General features: G+C 48.0%; 1 protein-coding gene across 21 annotated transcripts in view; it reads left to right on the top strand.

Annotated features, from left to right (window-relative positions):
* Nucleotides 1-16,992, top strand: part of KALRN (kalirin RhoGEF kinase) — a 637,031-nt gene that overhangs the window by 209,733 nt on the left and 410,306 nt on the right. For all 21 annotated transcript variants that reach the window (XM_087861563.1, XM_045812696.2, XM_045812695.2 and 18 more), the window contains exons 4-5: nucleotides 6,122-6,314; nucleotides 6,712-7,224. In XM_087861563.1, the coding sequence (XP_087717689.1) occupies nucleotides 6,122-6,314; nucleotides 6,712-7,224 (706 nt within the window). The remainder of the gene's footprint in view (nucleotides 1-6,121; nucleotides 6,315-6,711; nucleotides 7,225-16,992) is intronic.

Below are 16,992 nucleotides of genomic sequence, written 5' to 3'. Positions count from 1 at the left end.
CAGGGTAAGTTGTTTACTCAAACTGCTTTCCACGGAGCACACTGAGTGAGAGGAAAGAAGTCAGAGGGCGTGGAGGCTTGGGGAGGAGGCAGGCTGGGGAGCCACATGGGGCTGGGCAGACAAAGAGCCGTGTGCAGACCCTGGTTGTTTCCAGAGTTGGGAAGACCAGGCCAGGGATGGGAGTGTACCAAAAGCAACCTCTGATGACTTACTTTGACATTTCTTGTAATCATTTCAGAGATCAAGTAGGAAGACTGCTTCCCCGCTCCACTCAGTCCCTGCGCTAATATGCTGAAACTGCCCTGACCAGCGGGACCAAGGCCTCTTTGTTGCTAAATGCAACGGTTCTGATCTCAGTTAATGACCTACTTCTTTGCAGCATTTGGCACAGCAATTCCTCCTTGAAACCCTCTCTTCCCTGAGGTCTTTGACCTCACTCCTCTCTTGGTTTTCCTGAGGCTCTCTACTTTCTTCTCCCATCTCTTAAACACTGATATTCCCATAAGTCCTATCTTTGACGCCAGAAGTTTCTTTTCACCTTACTCATTTTCATTGGGTGTTCTCTCACTTCTGTGCATATCTACCACAGTTCATGACTGTATTAATTCAGGAAATATTATTGAATGCCTACTCTGTCAATCTCTGTATGATTCCTGAGTCAAAATTGGCAACCTGGATTTCTTTTAATTTCCAGACCACATATCAAATTGCCTTCAGAATTTCATATATGTAGGACATGCATAGATGTATATTTTAGGCTGTGTTTTTTGAGATGGAGATTCAGGTGTAAATGATTTATTAAGGGCATTCTCTTCAGAAAAACTTCTAAGGGAGTTGGAGAAGCAGAGGAGGGAAGAGGAGGGACCCAGTAAGAATGCGGTCTCAGATAAAGTCTAGCTAGAGACTGACTGGGAGAATGAGAAGCCTCTGGAGCATGAGTCGCACTTCATAGTTACTCCACCTTGAAGGAGAGGGTCTGAGCTTTGGCTTCTTATAATAGAAAGGCCCTGCCCTCCCCCCCACCCCCAACCTGGTGTGGGGTTTTCACTGGCCAGGTGTCTCTTGGAGAAGTGTCACCCATCAGCCGAAGGAAAGTCTCCAGAGATGGGCTCAGGTGTGAGCTGTTAGCTGCAACACTTTTAGAGCTGGAGGCTGGGTGCAGGGGTCAATAGGGGCCCTGGTGGGGCACCCACAGCATCTCTTCTAGCCGATGAGACTTACCAAGTACAGATTATGTGTCCAGCACCCTTGTAAGCGCTTCATGTTCATGAACAAACGTAACCCTGTAATGTAGTTATTCGTATTCATGTTTATGCATGTTTTACAGTAAAGGGGCTGAGACATAGAGGTTAAACGTAACTTGCCAGAGGTTCCTCAATAAGTGAGCGATGGAGCCAGGATTCAGACCAAGGAAGGTTGGTTCTAGATTCCATGCCCTTAAGTGCTACCTCAGTGCACTGAGTCTTCATATGCACCAGGCACTATACAGGCGTTGGGGACCCAGCAGTGAAATCCCTGATGTTACTTTCCAGTGAGCGACGATGGACTAGGACTGAATAAGTAAACTATATGATCCAGATGGTAATAAGCACTAAGGAGAAAAGTAAGGGAAGGGCAGTAGGGAGTGCGAGGTGGCAGCCATAGCTTTGAATAGGGTGGCCCAACAGGGACCTCAGGTAGAAGGCATTTTAGCAAAGACCCAAAGGAGGTGGCTTCTCTGCTTCCACTCTGACCACTTCCTCTGGCTGACCCTGATTTACTTTCACTCTGCACAGCTGCAGGGAGATCCTTCCTTGAATGATACCCTTCAGTGGCTCCCCACTGCCCTTAGGATAAATCCAGCACTCCTGCCATGGTTTGAGTTGCATCCTGATTAGAGGTCTGCCTCCATTCCTGCCTCTGTTCGGAAGGCCTGCTTCTAACATTGTGATGCCCAGGGCAAGAGTATAAACGGAAACCCACATACCCTATGTGTAAATATTGAAAAGTAATATAGCAAGCTAACAAACTGTTAAATAAAGCATCTACCCTCTACTTTGACAAATACATCTTTTTTTTCTAATATTTTACTTATTTATTTGACAGAGAGAGAGGCAGCAAGAGAGGGAACACAAGAGGGGGAATGAGAGAGGGAGAAGCAGGCTTCCTGCTGCGTGGGGAGCCTGATGTGGGGCTCGATCCCAGCACACTGAGATAATGACCTGAGCTGAAGGCAGCCACGTAACGACTGAGCCACCCAGGCACCCCTGACAAATACATCTTCATAGCGGATTGGGAAGCAACTTCACATTTAGATTTGTTGGACCACTTTGAGTTCCATGCTAGAACTTGGCAATCCAGGGAGATGGGCCCCTAGCCCATGGTCGCCTCCCTTCTCTGCCCACTGCCCAGCTCTGTTCCCCTGCATGTGTCTGGACACCCTCGTTCATATATCCATGTTCTCACCACATCCCTGTGCTCATATTGGTGGTGTTACTTGTCCTTGGGGGATTGGACCTGGAAGAGAGGTACATGTGGGCCCAGGAAGTAGGTTAAAGGTCTTTTGGGCAGAGCATTTTAGGGTTTTAGGTAGTAGGAGCTTAGTCTAGAAAGTGGATGGCCTCTCTGTGACAAGTTGCTTTGTTCCCTGGTGAGGGGAGGGTGTGCAAGAGGAGGGTGGGAACCCAGAACAGGGCTCTCTAAAGCACTTAGAACAGCACCCTCTCATCACTCTCTGCCTCTTACTCATGTGCCCAAATCAGAGTGAATTGCCAGAACTTTTCAATATGCCATGCTCTCTTGCTTCTGTGATTTTGTGATTTTGCACAGACTGCAGAATGGTGGGCATACACTTGGAGGCCTTGTCCTAATTGTCCTCCTAACCTAACCTAATCCCCCAACATGGACTCTTAAGCCCCACCCCCAATCACAAAAACACATGAGGTGGCAATATGGTAGGGTATAATATGATAGAGTGACCTGAGCGTGGGCTTTAAAGTCCTGGTTTTGACTCTCTGTTTACCCACTTAGTAGTCCTGTGACTTTAGGCAAATTCTGTGCCTCAGTTATTTCTTACATGGAGATAACCATACCAAGCTTATAAGTTATTGTAAGGATAAGATGAAATAATGGACGTCAAGGGCCCGACCACAGTCCCTGGCATAGAATAAGCATTGGTAAAAAGTTCTTTTCCCTCCCCAACCATGCTCCTTCCTTGAAACCAAATATACAGAGCGCCTTGGGAGATCAGGCTGTTTTCATAGAAAGATGCCAATTAGATTAGCTCTCAGCACGCGGCCCCTGGGCATCTGTCCCCATCTCCTGAGCGAGGGAGAATTTCCTAGAGAATATCAGTGCCTGGTTCCTGCTGTTGGTTGTCGGGGATTATTAGTTAATCGTGTGTATAGGCTGCTACTGAGCAGCACGTTTAGATACTGGGGTAGTCACACTCCCGGCTCTTGGTGGCAACACTGTTTGTCATTAGGGACAGAGATCTCTGCCGTCAGCATAGTTACAGTGACACCAGTGGAGGCGGAGGAATGGGTAAACAAGGAAGCTGGTCATCTCTAAGGAAAGGCAAGACCACAGTTACCTTGCAGTGCCTGACATAGTGGGCATGTAACAAACGTGAGTCAAGCCAAGTAAAGTGAAGAACAATGAGAGAAGCCGGTCAAGTCCAATAGGAAAATGAATAAAAGAACTGATTGGATAAGTCACAGAGAAATACTTAGGGGCCAATGATCTATAGCTAGTAATCAAAGAAGTGCACATATAAATGTAATGCAATATTTTTTCCTAGAAAATGGGCAGAGATTTAAAAAATTCAGTGGCCAGTGCCGATGAGGCTACAGTAAGGCTCTCACACATGGTTAGTGAACATGGAAGGAGATATGCCTTTCTGTAAAGAAATAAGGAAAATGGGGGAATGGGATAGACCGGTGATGGGTAGTAAGGAGGGCACGTATTGCATGGTGCACTGGGTGTTATACGCAACTAATGAATCATCGAACTTTACATCAGAAACCAGGGATGTACTGTATGGTGACTAACATAATATAATAAAAAAAATTAAAATAAAAAAATAAGGAAAATGATTATGTTATGATATAGGTAGAAGATAGAGTATGTGTCATTAAATGTAATAGTTTTGAAGACATTTTAGGTATGAGAAAAAATTCTATGTTGCAGTAAAAAGTAGAACACTATGCAGTATGAAAATTACATGCACAAAAAAGACAGGAAGGAAACAGACCAGAGTATTATAGCTCCTTACCATTAGCATGTCTTATGAAGATCTTGGAATATTTTAACTTTTCTATAATTAGCAGGTGTTTCTCTTCTAATGGGGAGGAAATTTCATAAATTAAGAAAGAGTCACCTTGCTTTCAGATGATAGGGCAGAGAAAATTATTTATGGAAGACTCTGGCCATTTGTCCACTCAGTAAGAGTCAAAGAAGAGGCAACTCCTTTCCTCTGGAATGCAGGATTTGGGGAGGAACAAAAGACTCAGGCTTCCGCTCGTGTTGAGTCTAGTCTTTTGTATCAACAAGAAATGGTGATCAGAAATATGGTAGAATAACTTAACCATTAGTATTAGGAATTTTGGGGCTCCTGGATGGCTCAACAAGAAATGGAAAGAGTCTCCATGCCCAGGGAGTTCTCTGTCTAACTGGGAAGCATAAGCAAGCTGCTGTATGCTTGAGACATTCACACGATCACAGGGGCTGTGGTCTCTTCACCAGCCTGTGACATTCTCATCATTGGTTGAGATTTGAGAATGAAGCCTGAAAAGGTGCTTTGTTTCCTTTTGCGGCCTAAATCCTCCAGTTGTGGCCTTACCTCCAGTAGCTCTAGGTGATTGATAGGTGGTGGGACACATCTGTGGGTCATGCAGCATGCACAGTAGTTTAAGTAAGTGCTATCTGGGAAATAGGAAATTAAAGAAAACATCCTAAAGTAATATTATACCAGTATTTATATAAAAATGTGAATTAACCAAAATGTATTTTAAGTCATAAAATAGATACATAGGTTAAATAAACTAAGAAGGATGGAAGGAAAGACCCCTATCTACCCAAACGTAGAATTTCTTCCAAACTGACATGTTATAAGTGTTTTGACCTGCATTTTTCTTCCCTCCATTTCTTCGGAGTTATAAAGTCCAAGTTCTTAAATAAATGTTGCTACTTTTTCTTCCTTTTATTTCTTAGGAATTATAGTTAAAGTCCAAGTGCTTAAATAAATGTTGCTACTTAGTAAGTTGTATGGCAACATCTTGATTCATTTAGCCTGATTACTTTCTGGTTTTCAAGATGGTCACTGTCACTTCATCTGGCCTTGATTCCAAGAGTCGTTTCCCTTCTCTTAGCTTCCTGAAACACGACTTTTTACACCCGGGCTGGTGTAATGGAAGTACATGAGAAAACTGGACTACATCCATGTCCCAACCAGTCCCACGCTTGGCCATCTAAGAGCAATCAGCATGACACAGCAACCTGATTTTTTAAAAAGTTGATATGTATTTGAACTACGAGTTAAACATTTTAAATACAGTGGTGGCAAATATATGTTCTCAATGCTTCCTGTACCATTTGCTAATCTATTGATAGAATCAGCCTAGAGCCCTTTATGGAAAAAGATTTTTTGGCCCAGTTTGGGTTCAGTGGTAAAGCATACCAGTGTCTGTCATTGATGTGGGCACAGGGAAGGACAGAGCTCATACCAAAGACTTTCCATCTCAGATTTAAGGGCAATAGGGTCCTTGTCTTTAGAGAACTTGCATTCAAATAGGGAAAGCATGATTCATGCCAGGAGCAAGAAAAGGAGACAAAAAAGAAAAACACAATTATAAACGCTTGAACAGTAAACATGCAAACAAGTACAATTGAGTGTAGGGAAGGCTGAGTTACTTGCTAAGTGCGGGGAGAAGCCAGAATGCCCTGGGTCAGATGGGGTTAATCTGGAAAGGTTTTCTGAGGCAGTACATTTTGAGTTGGGCTGGAAGGCAGCCAGGAGACTGGTGTGAAGTTGGAGGGGTGGTCTAGATTAAAAGGAATGCAGGTTTCTGGATGCTTTTTGACTCTGTTCCCCAAAGTCTCAGTCACCCAGAGTGACCGTGCCTGACCTCTGACCTCCCCACAGTGAGGACGTGTGCAAACGTGGCTTCACCGTCATCATCGACATGCGGGGCTCCAAGTGGGACCTCATCAAGCCCCTCCTCAAGACGCTGCAGGAAGCCTTTCCAGCCGAGATCCACGTGGCCCTCATCATCAAACCCGACAACTTCTGGCAGAAGCAGAAGACCAACTTTGGCAGCTCCAAATTCATCTTCGAGGTGAGCCAGACCGCTCTTATCACCCCCTTTCCTTTCCCCTTCGCTACCCACACATTTCTCACTTCTGCTTCTCCTACCCTATGATATGCAGCAAGGCAGGGCTGATGTTTCAGGATTCCTTGGCTACTATGGCCTTGCCAGTCAGTCTTGGAAGGAATAAGAGGCTCAGGAGATTGTCCCGGACTTTTAGCCAGTCTGTTGAAACGCTGACCCTGGCTGACTTGCAGCTCTTGCCCCATGGGCTGCATGTTCTCCCACTCGCCCTTTCTGAGGCAGGCTGTGGTCATGAATGTGTGGATTTATCTCAGCCTTTCCCGTTGACTTTCTGTCTTCTGCCTACCACTGCCCTGCCCGCCCCACATCGCTGAGTGCCCCTCTCTGTGTCTGCCCCTCCCAGACAAGCATGGTGTCCGTGGAGGGCCTCACGAAGCTGGTGGACCCCTCCCAGCTGACCGAGGAGTTCGATGGCTCCCTGGACTACAACCACGATGAGTGGATCGAGCTGCGGCTCTCCCTGGAGGAGTTCTTCAACAGTGCTGTGCACCTGCTGTCCCGCCTCGAGGACCTGCAGGAGATGCTGGCCCGGAAGGAGTTCCCTGTGGACGTGGAAGGCTCACGGCGGCTCATTGACGAGCACACACAGCTCAAGAAGAAAGTGCTGAAGGCCCCCGTGGAGGAGCTGGACCGGGAGGGGCAGCGGCTGCTGCAATGTATCCGCTGCAGCGACGGGTTCTCGGGGCGCAACTGCATCCCGGGCAGCGCCGACTTCCAGAGCCTAGTGCCCAAGATCACCAGCCTCCTGGACAAGCTGCACTCCACCCGGCAGCACCTGCACCAGATGTGGCACGTGCGCAAGCTCAAGCTGGACCAGTGCTTCCAGCTGCGGCTTTTCGAGCAGGATGCCGAGAAGGTAGGAGGGGAGCCACCAAACCCCAGCGGGGCTTGGGGGTAGGGGGCGCGTAGCTTTCTAGGGAAACATGGAGGCTGCCAGTCCAACTTCCTGATGAGTAGTAGTTTTGTGTAAAGCTTTAAAAAATGTGCCTACTGGGGGCATCTGGGTAGCTCAGTGCGTTGAGCGGCTGACTCTCGATTTCAGCTCAGGTCGTGATCACAGGGTTGTGGGATCGAGCCCCCTGTGGGGTTCCATGCTGAATGTGGAGCCTGCTTGAGATTCTCCCTCTGCCCCTGCCCCCCCCCCCAACTCTTGCGTGTTCTCTCTTTCTCAAAAATGTGCCTACTGGTTTTGGCTGATTTATTTCAATCATATATTCGGTCATTGATCACTGACTTTTTAAAGCTCCCCTTCTATAGTGCTTATCATGTGCCAGGTACTGTCGTAAGCACCACGTGTAAATTAACTCATTTTAATCACCTCAAGAGGCTTATGAGGTAGGTGGACTCTCATCATCCCATTCTACAGATGAAGAAACTGGGAAGGTGAGGAATGGCCGGCCTGAGCGGTGCGAGGCGGCTGCAGAGTCTGCACTCCTGCCCTTCTGCGCGCTGCCCCTGTCGGGACACGCAGTGAGCGGCTCAAGCCGGTGAAGCAACAAAAGTAATCATACTGTTAGGACTTCGTGATTATCGCCGGGCAGTGTCCTTTACCAGTGACAAAGCACTTTCACAGGCGGCGTCTTATTGAATCTGTGCGGCCTTTTGATCCTTTGAAGTGGGTGGTGGTGTCTCTGCTGACATGCAGGGAAACGGGTGCTCTTTGATCTTGGGGCTATCATGGCAGACTTGACATATGAATCCCGCTTTCTTCCCTTTGAAGTTCAGGCCCCTTCCTCCCATACCCCTTCTTTGTGGAGGTTTTTCCTCAGCTGCTGCGTACTTTCTCAAGCAAGACCCCATTTTTCCAGCAATGAATTTTCAAAGCTTTCCCCTTATCAGGGGATATATGAGAAAGTGAAAAAGAAACATAGATTGTGCCTCTTTGCCAAAGACACAAAAGTATCTTCTCTAGATTCTCTCCAAGCTAAAAAAGAGGGTTTACTTCATACATAATAAATGCTTTAAGAAGAGTGAAATGGGTTTTCTTCCTATCAGTTTTCTGGGGAGAACGTATATTGAAATGCATAATACTACTCTTCGCGATACCATGACATCTCAGTCACCTGTGAGTTTTACCGACAGCGTCTGACATACGGTTTTGTGTCTTTTAAGAGGCTGTATTGAAAATGTCTCTAGGTATTTCTAAGTAATGAAACCAGGCTGCAAAACTATATGTAATCATGATCCCAACTTATGTGAGAGTGCCGACATAAGTATAAATGGGGAAAACTCACCACAGTGCTTAGTTTTGATTTCAAAGGGCCAAGCTTATGATTGATTTTAATTTCTTTCTATATTTTCTGTGCTTTCTAGTCTTTTATAGTTCATAATCAGATGAAAATCAATATATGTGATTTTTAAAGACTGTGTAGCCACTTTCCACAAAAGAACTCTTGAACATCATTTAAGCCAGTTTTTGGAAGGGACATGTAGAGGGGTTTCTTGCACAAACTTAGGAGTTGTGAGGTCTCCCCCAGCCTTCCTGAGGCCTCCTTGCCCAGTGACCCAGCAGCCAACGTCCAACCCTGGCCTGCCCCACCCTGGGAGGGACCCCTGGGACTATAGAATCCCTGTCACTGCTCACCAAATGGTGAGAGATGCCAGGTCAGAAGCAGCTGCTCTGTGAAGCCAGAGGCAGGTACTTTGGCTCCTGTGGCCAATATTGGAAAGGTCTGGACATCTCCTTTTTACTTGTGGTCTCTTCTGCTGTGGGGCAGAGAATCTGCTTTGCAGTCTGGCTTGGGTGCCTGTTTCAGTTAGCCAGGGTCAGAAGGGGAGGCAGGGGCTCAGGTCTGACTAGAAGTGTTTTGTTGGAGGCATTTCACCACATCCCTGAAGCTCAAGGTTATGGGAAGCCTTCATAAGGCACAGATAGTACCTGTCTCGAAAACAAAACAAAATAAAACACCTGAGCCTCAGAAATCCCCAGATAGGGAAGACTGACCTTCTAGAGTTAGCCAAGCACTGGTCAACCAAGCAGTAATTTCTGCCATGCATATATCTTCTCAATTCATGCTCACAAGATTCTAATGGCATATTATTGTTCCTATTTCACAGTCAGGGAAAGTTCAGAATGGATGCTGACAGGCACTGGAAGCTCAGAGAGATGAAGTGGCTTGCCCAAGATTACACTGGGGGTTAGACAGAGCCAGTGTTGGGTCTGTCTCCAAAGCCCACCCAAACCCTGACCCAGAAGCCCTGCTAGCCATCTGCTCCCAGGAGCTGCCTCATGCTACCACTGAGCACTGCCTGTTAGCTCTGAGCCTCCCTGCCCACGCCCTGATGACTCTGGGGACAATCTCACATTCCACCTTCTAATGCTCACTGGACAGCAGGGGCTCTTAACCTTCCTGTGCTATGCGCCCTTCCCAGAATAACATTTGTAAATGTACAAAATAATAAATAGGCTTGGAAAATAATTATTGAAGTACAGTTATTCCATTTTTAGGAATAACAACTTTTATACTTGTTTAGGACCATGTTAAATAACAAGCTGTATTTGAAGTCTTATAACTACCATAATTTTGAAGTAGTGATGAGCACGAATGATACTTCAGGACAACACGTGTGTGTTTCTGTTGATGTCAGAGGCGTGAGTATTGCTAACATTAATGTAGTTTGCTGCCTACATTCATAATTGAAAGGAATGCTTTATTTCGGTTAGAGGTTAGTGAAAATCAAGGCCTGTTTTTTCCCTATCCAAGTATATAATCCCTCAGTTCTATGCAGGACTCTAAGTTTAGGATCCATGTCCCATGGTGTGTTAATACCATAAAAAGAAGTGTGTGTGTGTGTGTGTGTGTGTGTGTGTGTGTGTGTGTGTGGCATGTGTGTGGTATGTTTGGTGTGTATAGAAAAGGAGGGAAGAATATAAAAAATAAAATAGGGAAACACCTGAGGGCTTCAGAGGGGAGGGGCGTGGGGGATTGGGATAGCCCGGTGATGGGTATTAAGGAGGACACATATTGCATGGAGCACTGGGTGTTATACGCAAACAGTGAATCATGGAACGCTACATCAAAAACTAAGGATGTACTGTATGGTGACTAACATAACATAATAAAAAATTATTATTAAAAAAAATGAAACAGGGGCAGTGAAGGGATGTTGGGGAGAGGGCAGCCCAGGAATATTTTGATACTGAGTCAGTGATGAAAATGTGGCTCAGGCTTGACCCAGCTGCCACAGAAAATGTGCTGGGTGTGGGGCAGGAGAGAAAACAGTCCTTTTAAGTTGCTTCAAGATTAATTTAAAATATCTGTGCAGAACCGAGTGCCTCAGCCCTTGACTTATTTGGTGTTTTTGAAAGGGGGCGCGGAGGGTGGTGGTTTGGGGTAAGGCTCGTGTGTGTGGAGCCACATCTACAAGAGCGTGAGGAAATACTTACTGCATGAGCCACGTCTTAGCCTCCGTTCTGGTGGGACGCTTGTGGGAGGCGTGCAACTCCAGGTCTGGGAAACTCTCAGCAAATTGAGAAGACTGGTGATCGCCCAGCTACTGTTTTTGTGAAGGGGTGCGCTGCGCCTGTGGGGTGGCAGCTTGTTTCCCAGGGCTTGAATCATAGGTGTTGCTCCCCATTTACCAGCTGGCCTTGGGGAGTGAAGCCATCTCTCCCCACCTTCCCCGACCTCTGAAGTGGGGGGTGGGGTGGGGGAGAGCCATTTTCTCTGCCAAGCAAACATTTCGGGAGTACAGACACTTCCACAGATCATTCATAAGGCAGGCCACCCATTCATTTAATAAACTTCTGTTGAACAGCTGTCATGAGCCCAAAACAAGGCACTTGGATAAAGATGAGTAGGCTGGAATTTGTGTCCTGGAACATGGACTGTCACAAACCCCTAGTTATTATTACTTATGTCTGCCATGTGCTCCCCACGCCCCAGGCACAGCCTCCATGATTGGGGCGTTTTTTGAGAAGAGGCAATGTTGCAGTTCAGGAATGATAGGAAAGCCTTAATGAGCAACCTGTGGGAGGACTGGGCAACTCAGAGGTGATTCAAGTAGTTCACAGTGCATCACGTTGGATATGTTGTGCCTTGGTCCCGTGCTCTCCAGTCTGGAGCTCATGGGCCTGTCCTCCACTGTGCTCACAGACCACAGGCGGGTCGCTCCTCATGAGCAAGATGCAGAGTATGGCTCTCTTTGCAGCCCTGTGTCATGGCTGATCGCCCCCACAGCTGCATGGACCCTGTGCCATGGACGTTTCTGCCCTGCAGTCGCATCCCGCTACCAGAGAGAAGGGAGGCCTCTTCTCCAGTACAGGGCGGTTTGTGGTATTAAGGTCATTAAGTAGATTTGTTCCTTGTCCTCTTGCTGCTCAGTGGAGGATCCTTCCTAGCTGCCCCCCCCACCCCACATTTCCTGGGTGCCTAGGACCCATCTTAGAATGGCAGAGCTGGAAAAGACCTTGAGAACAGAGAGTCTACCTCCCACACACTGTGAAGAACCCAGCCTTGTCATCCTGGTGACAGCCAGCGTGACCTCACGATGCCCACCAATGTGCCAACGCCAATGACGTGTATCAGAAAATACTGAAGCTGCCACACCATCCGCCTTGCAGTCTGCGGAAGGCCCACAGTCTCTCAGTCTTTGCAGGAAAGAAGGGCCTCGAGGTGCTCCAGCGTATAACTGACTTAACTGATACAGAAACCTTCACCTACTCTGCTTCTGAGTAAATCCTGATGTCTACGGGGAGGCCCATGCTCTAGTCTTGCCCAAAGCCATTCCAGAAAGAAGCATATTCCTACTTCCTTGTGAGAGAATTCCCTTAAGAGTGGACAAGACCATCCTGCAGGGCTTCCAGCATTGGAACCGTGCTCGTTATTGGTTTACGCAGCACAGGCCGGTTTCCCATGTAAAGCTGTGCTTGGAACGTGCTCCAGCCCAGACCTTCTGCACCACTGTTGGGAGGGTGTTTAGGTGCCCACCTCCCCTGCGACCAAGGCATGAGCTCACAGGAGACCGCTGCAGTTGCTTCGAGGGGACTGGCCATACCATGCTGCCTATGGGAAAGCTGCCTTTGGAGAATTGAATTCTAAATGCCTTCCTGCATATTCATTCTTGCATGCTGAAATTCTCTTCACGCCTAAGGGTGCCATGTCTGGGCTGAAACAGAGCTGAGTGGGGATTCAGATTTGTTCTGAGGTTCCACTCTGCCAGTTGGGAGACCTCAGGCACAGCTTTAATCTTTGACCTCCAATTATGTTCCCTAAAAAATGAAGATGGAGAATTTGGGCTAGCTCAGTGTCTTACGACTTTTCTTCTACTCCTACACCACGCTGTCCTCATGAACAATGCTTTCTCTTTGTGAAAATGTCTTTCAACAGGAGGGGTGGTGTGGCAGGGCACATGTGTGGTCATGGAAGCAGCCGGGGTGGCGGTGGGGTGGAGATCAGATTTGTCAGGGGACATATCAGAATCTCCAGATTGAGGGGCACCTGGGGGCTCAGTCAGTTAAGCTTCTGCCTTCAGCTCAGGTCATGATCTCGGGGTCCTGGGATCTAGCCTTTCGTCGGGCTCCCTGCTCAGTGGGGAGTCTGCTTCTGCCTCTGCCCCTACTCATGCTCTCTCTCAATCTCTCTCTCAAATGAATAAATAAAATCTTAAAAAAAAAAAGAATCTCCAGATTGATAAAGTTTGATAAAGACCCACCCACCCCAGCCAAACATGCCTGCCATTCCTCCTTCTTGCAGGCTTGCCCTACTAATGACATCTAAGCCTCTTTATAGATCAGCAATTCTGTAATAATTTTTGCCTTTTTGCTATTCATTTTCCTCAAAAATCCACAGCAGTCTCTTCTGTCTTCAAGGTTGTCACCTTGTTTCGTGATGGAATATAAGTTTTTCTCAGCAAATAGAACCATCATCTGTTGGGTTCTGGTCTTGCTTTAAAAAAAAAAAAAAAAAAAAGCCGAGCTGCTGCCTAGCTGCCCAGGCTTGTTATGAGAATTGAATGGGGTGGTGTGTGGCGGTGCCGGCCCTGGGCTTCGCTTCCCCCCGCCTGTGCTGGTGCAGTCATGCCTTCCTTTTCAGTCACTGAGGCCTGCCAAGACCACGCAGAGCGTCATCAATGCTCTCTTCCAAATGGACTTGCTCCAGATAATTTTCCGTGATCCCTCAATGAAACGAAATCAAGAATTGAGTTTTGAGAGAAGTCGGCAATTAGGATGTACGTTCACAGGAGCCCCCAAAGATCCCTAGGTTTTGTGACGCCCTTGGCTGACGCACAGAGAAGAGCAACTAGGTCAAATGGGGGTCATATCTGATGGGTCCAGGTTGGGGGAGCTGCCACGGGAAAGGTCTCTGGGAAGACAGTCACAGAGGAAAGTGATTCCTCCAGGGGGATGGGATTGTCCCCTCCCCATATACCTTCTGTATCTGAGACACTTGTCACCTTCTGCTTTGCATTATAGCTGAGAGTGTATTTGTCTTGTTCTCCTGCAAACTTGGGGCCAGAAACACTCCCAAAAGTCCGTCCAAGAAACACATCTATGCGTTTTCATTTTCTTGGAGGTCTGTGCAAACAAAATAATGTGACTTTCATGTTACCATGAGAAAACATTTGTGGGGCGCACTGGGTGAAAGGCATCGTGACAGGCAGCGGGACTCTGTGCTAAGGGTTACGTGCTTATTGTGTTTTGCTGTTTGTCTGTCCTGTTAACCACATTAGCAATTCAGGACATCCCCAGGATGCCCTGTCCCTGGGCAAAGTATCCACTGCTATTTCCTGCCCTCTCCCTTCAAGGTATAAACAGTTTTGATCATACCTCAGGGCCCAAAGCAAGACCCAGAGTCTCATGCCGCCTGGAATGATGAGAACTAGTAGGGTCACTTGTGGAGAAGTCCCTCTGCCTTTCCTGCCTGCCAGACTCTGGCCCCTGCTGCTTCTCTTCGCCACACTTCCAACCCCCACACCCCTCAAGCCAGCAGTGAGCGTGACTCCACACTCATTTGTCAAACTGAAGTGCCATTGTAGCAATTATAATACATAATATTTTTTTTTGAATGTCAGTTTTTAAAGTGTTCTCACACCCCTGACCTTAGAGGTTTTGTGGTCCAGCCCTTCCTTTTATACAGAAAACTTTGTCCCAGAGTAGAGACCCACCCAGAGTCATCCTGTTGGTGGTACATCGTTTGGTCTCCCATCTACTTGTGTGGCAGGCCAGGCAGGTGTGAGTATGGGCATCATTTCATAGATGGGAGAGCTAAGACTCGGTGAGGTTGGGAAGTGTGCCTGGGAGAGAGTTCAGGGGGGCAGCATTGGAGGGTTGCGCCCCCCGCCCTGAGGCTAGGGCTCCACCCCGTCTTCCAACACACATACACTCACACACACACACACACACACACACACACACACACACACACACACACACAGGCTGACCTTGCCCTGCAGCAGAAAGGGCACACAGGCCAGCCAGCAACCTAGGAGATGGCCAGAGGGGCTGGGGAGGAATGGAGGGTGGGGGTGACCGCTGCTGTGCTAAAAGGGCAAGCCCTGGACAGGCCTCCAGGGTGCATGCTGACAAGTCTCTGTGGTTCAGTCCCCTGATCTCTTCTTGTTGGGAGGGTGGCGTCAAAGAGCTGCAACCTTGGGGCAGCTAGAGGGCAAGATCTTTACTGGGCAGTTTGTAATTTACTGCTTTTTTTAGAGAAAGGCTTTGGTGCCCTCTTGCTCTGCCCTGCCTCCTCCTCCTGGGGCCTACTCCACCGCCCCCGGCCCCCCCCCCCCCCCGACTGGGGTCAGGGCGAGGAAGTGTGTCTGCATCCCGCCCCAACACAGGACACAGTGTCCTGTATTATTTCCAGCCTGCTGGTCCTGGGAATCTCTACTTACTTTTCCTCATTTCCTCCCCTTGAACATTAGAAACATTAGATTCCAAAAATAATCCAAGTCACAGTGTTCTGCAGGCTTCATGTGTGAGTGTTCTCTCCCAAATCTGTTTTTCTCCTCCTTCCATCTTTTCTCCCACTCCTGTGTTTTCAGCCCCACTGTATATGGAGGTCACAGGGCCTGCAGGAGGCCTGTGGGTATGGAGAGCAGATCAGAGGCAGGACTGGGAGGAACTCTAGGTGGGGGGTGGGAGGGTGGGGGGTGCTTAGATCCCTCCCAGGTCTCCCACGTGGGCTGCAAGGGGTGAGACCAGACAGCCACATGTGACTAGCCTACATACGTGGCCTCTACTTATGAATGGACCCTACAGAACTGTGGACCCCAGAGTGACCCCTTAGAACTGAGAATATGAACACCATGTTAACAATGTTTCCAGAATCCAGGTTGTCGCACTGATTCCATTTGCACCAAGTTAGGTGAGCTAGAAAGAGAAGGTCCTGATCAGAGGCAGATGTTGTATGAGGCACAGGGAAGTAACTGAGAATCTTGATTCACTCATTTGTCAGCAGACATTGAGTCTCTCCCATGTGCCAGGTCCTCTGCTAGGTGCTGGGGACCTTGTCTCCCATCCAAGCCCTGGAAAGGGGGAATCATGTAGGGAGGCTTAGGGAAAATCAGGCTCAGCACCGATGTGACTCCAGATACCTTGTAAGAAAAGGCTGGCACAGAAATAGTGCCCACTCTAGTGGTTTGAGCCCGGTTAGATATCAGGTCTCTGTTGCTTCCTGGGCAGAAGTTAGGGTTTGGGGGGGAGCCTAGTGTGTAGTGGGGAGACAGTGGGTGGCGGCCCAGGAAGAAAGGTGACATGTCAGCTCTGCCCCAGTAGGGGAAGTGGAGGGAATGTCTTAAGTACACTTTTTTGAAGAACAAAAAGACATTCAGGTACAAGTTATTAAGTGGAAAAACAAATTAAGTCTCTACAGGAGGGGCCTCTTTCAAGGCATTTTACTTTGCAGAACGTACCTTGCTTCCTTCCCTTCATCTTCTACCTTACTCCCCTGCATCCCTCTCCTTCCTTTCCCCTTCTTGACCTTTCTCCTCCACGTGCTTGCACCCCCTCCAGCCTGCACTCACCCCACTCTTTTTGCTTCCATTCTCTCTGAACCTGTTGTTTGTTTTCCCTTTTGTGGTCTTGCTTCCTTCTTTGGGTGGAGCTAAGGGAGGGCTCCATGTGATTCAGGCCTCCCCTGGAGGGCAGAAAGAGAAAAGGCCAGAACACCCAGCAACTGCTCCTAGAAAAAGCGCTGGCTTTGCAATCAGAGACCAGGATTTGAATCCCAGCCTAGCACCTTGTGAGCTGAATGGCTCAGAGTGTCCAGTTTACCTTCTGTGAGCAATTTCTTTATCAGTAAAATGTAGATTTTAATAAATGCCTTAGGATGGGTATGGATTAAAGAAAATACGTATATAGCCTCTAACATGCCCAGAGTCCAGTGGGTGGCCAGCAGACGGTGGGTTTGTGGAGGTAGACTCTAGGTGGGCCACATACATAGATGGGATCAGGAGTGGAAGAGAGGCATGGGGAGGCCTGCTGGGGCCTGGGGAGGGAGGGCAGAGAGCTCACACCCATCCACAGCAAGGGTGCTGGAGCAGACCATGAGCAGCATGCAGCAGCAATGTGTGTAGGGGTGGTAGGTACCTGGTGCGTGGAGAAACCAGGAAGGGGTCTTGAGAAGGAACTGGTCAGTGCATACTAGATACCAGATCTACTGCCAGTGGAAGGGAAGGGAGA

The sequence above is a fragment of the Ursus americanus genome, chromosome 4 (assembly GCF_024610735.1).
Source record: "Ursus americanus isolate L20-20 chromosome 4, mUrsAme1.1.p, whole genome shotgun sequence".
Classification (NCBI taxonomy): Eukaryota; Metazoa; Chordata; class Mammalia; order Carnivora; family Ursidae; genus Ursus; species Ursus americanus.
The sequence above is the reverse complement of the archived record's forward strand: the minus strand, read 5'-3'. Positions and strand labels throughout refer to the sequence as shown.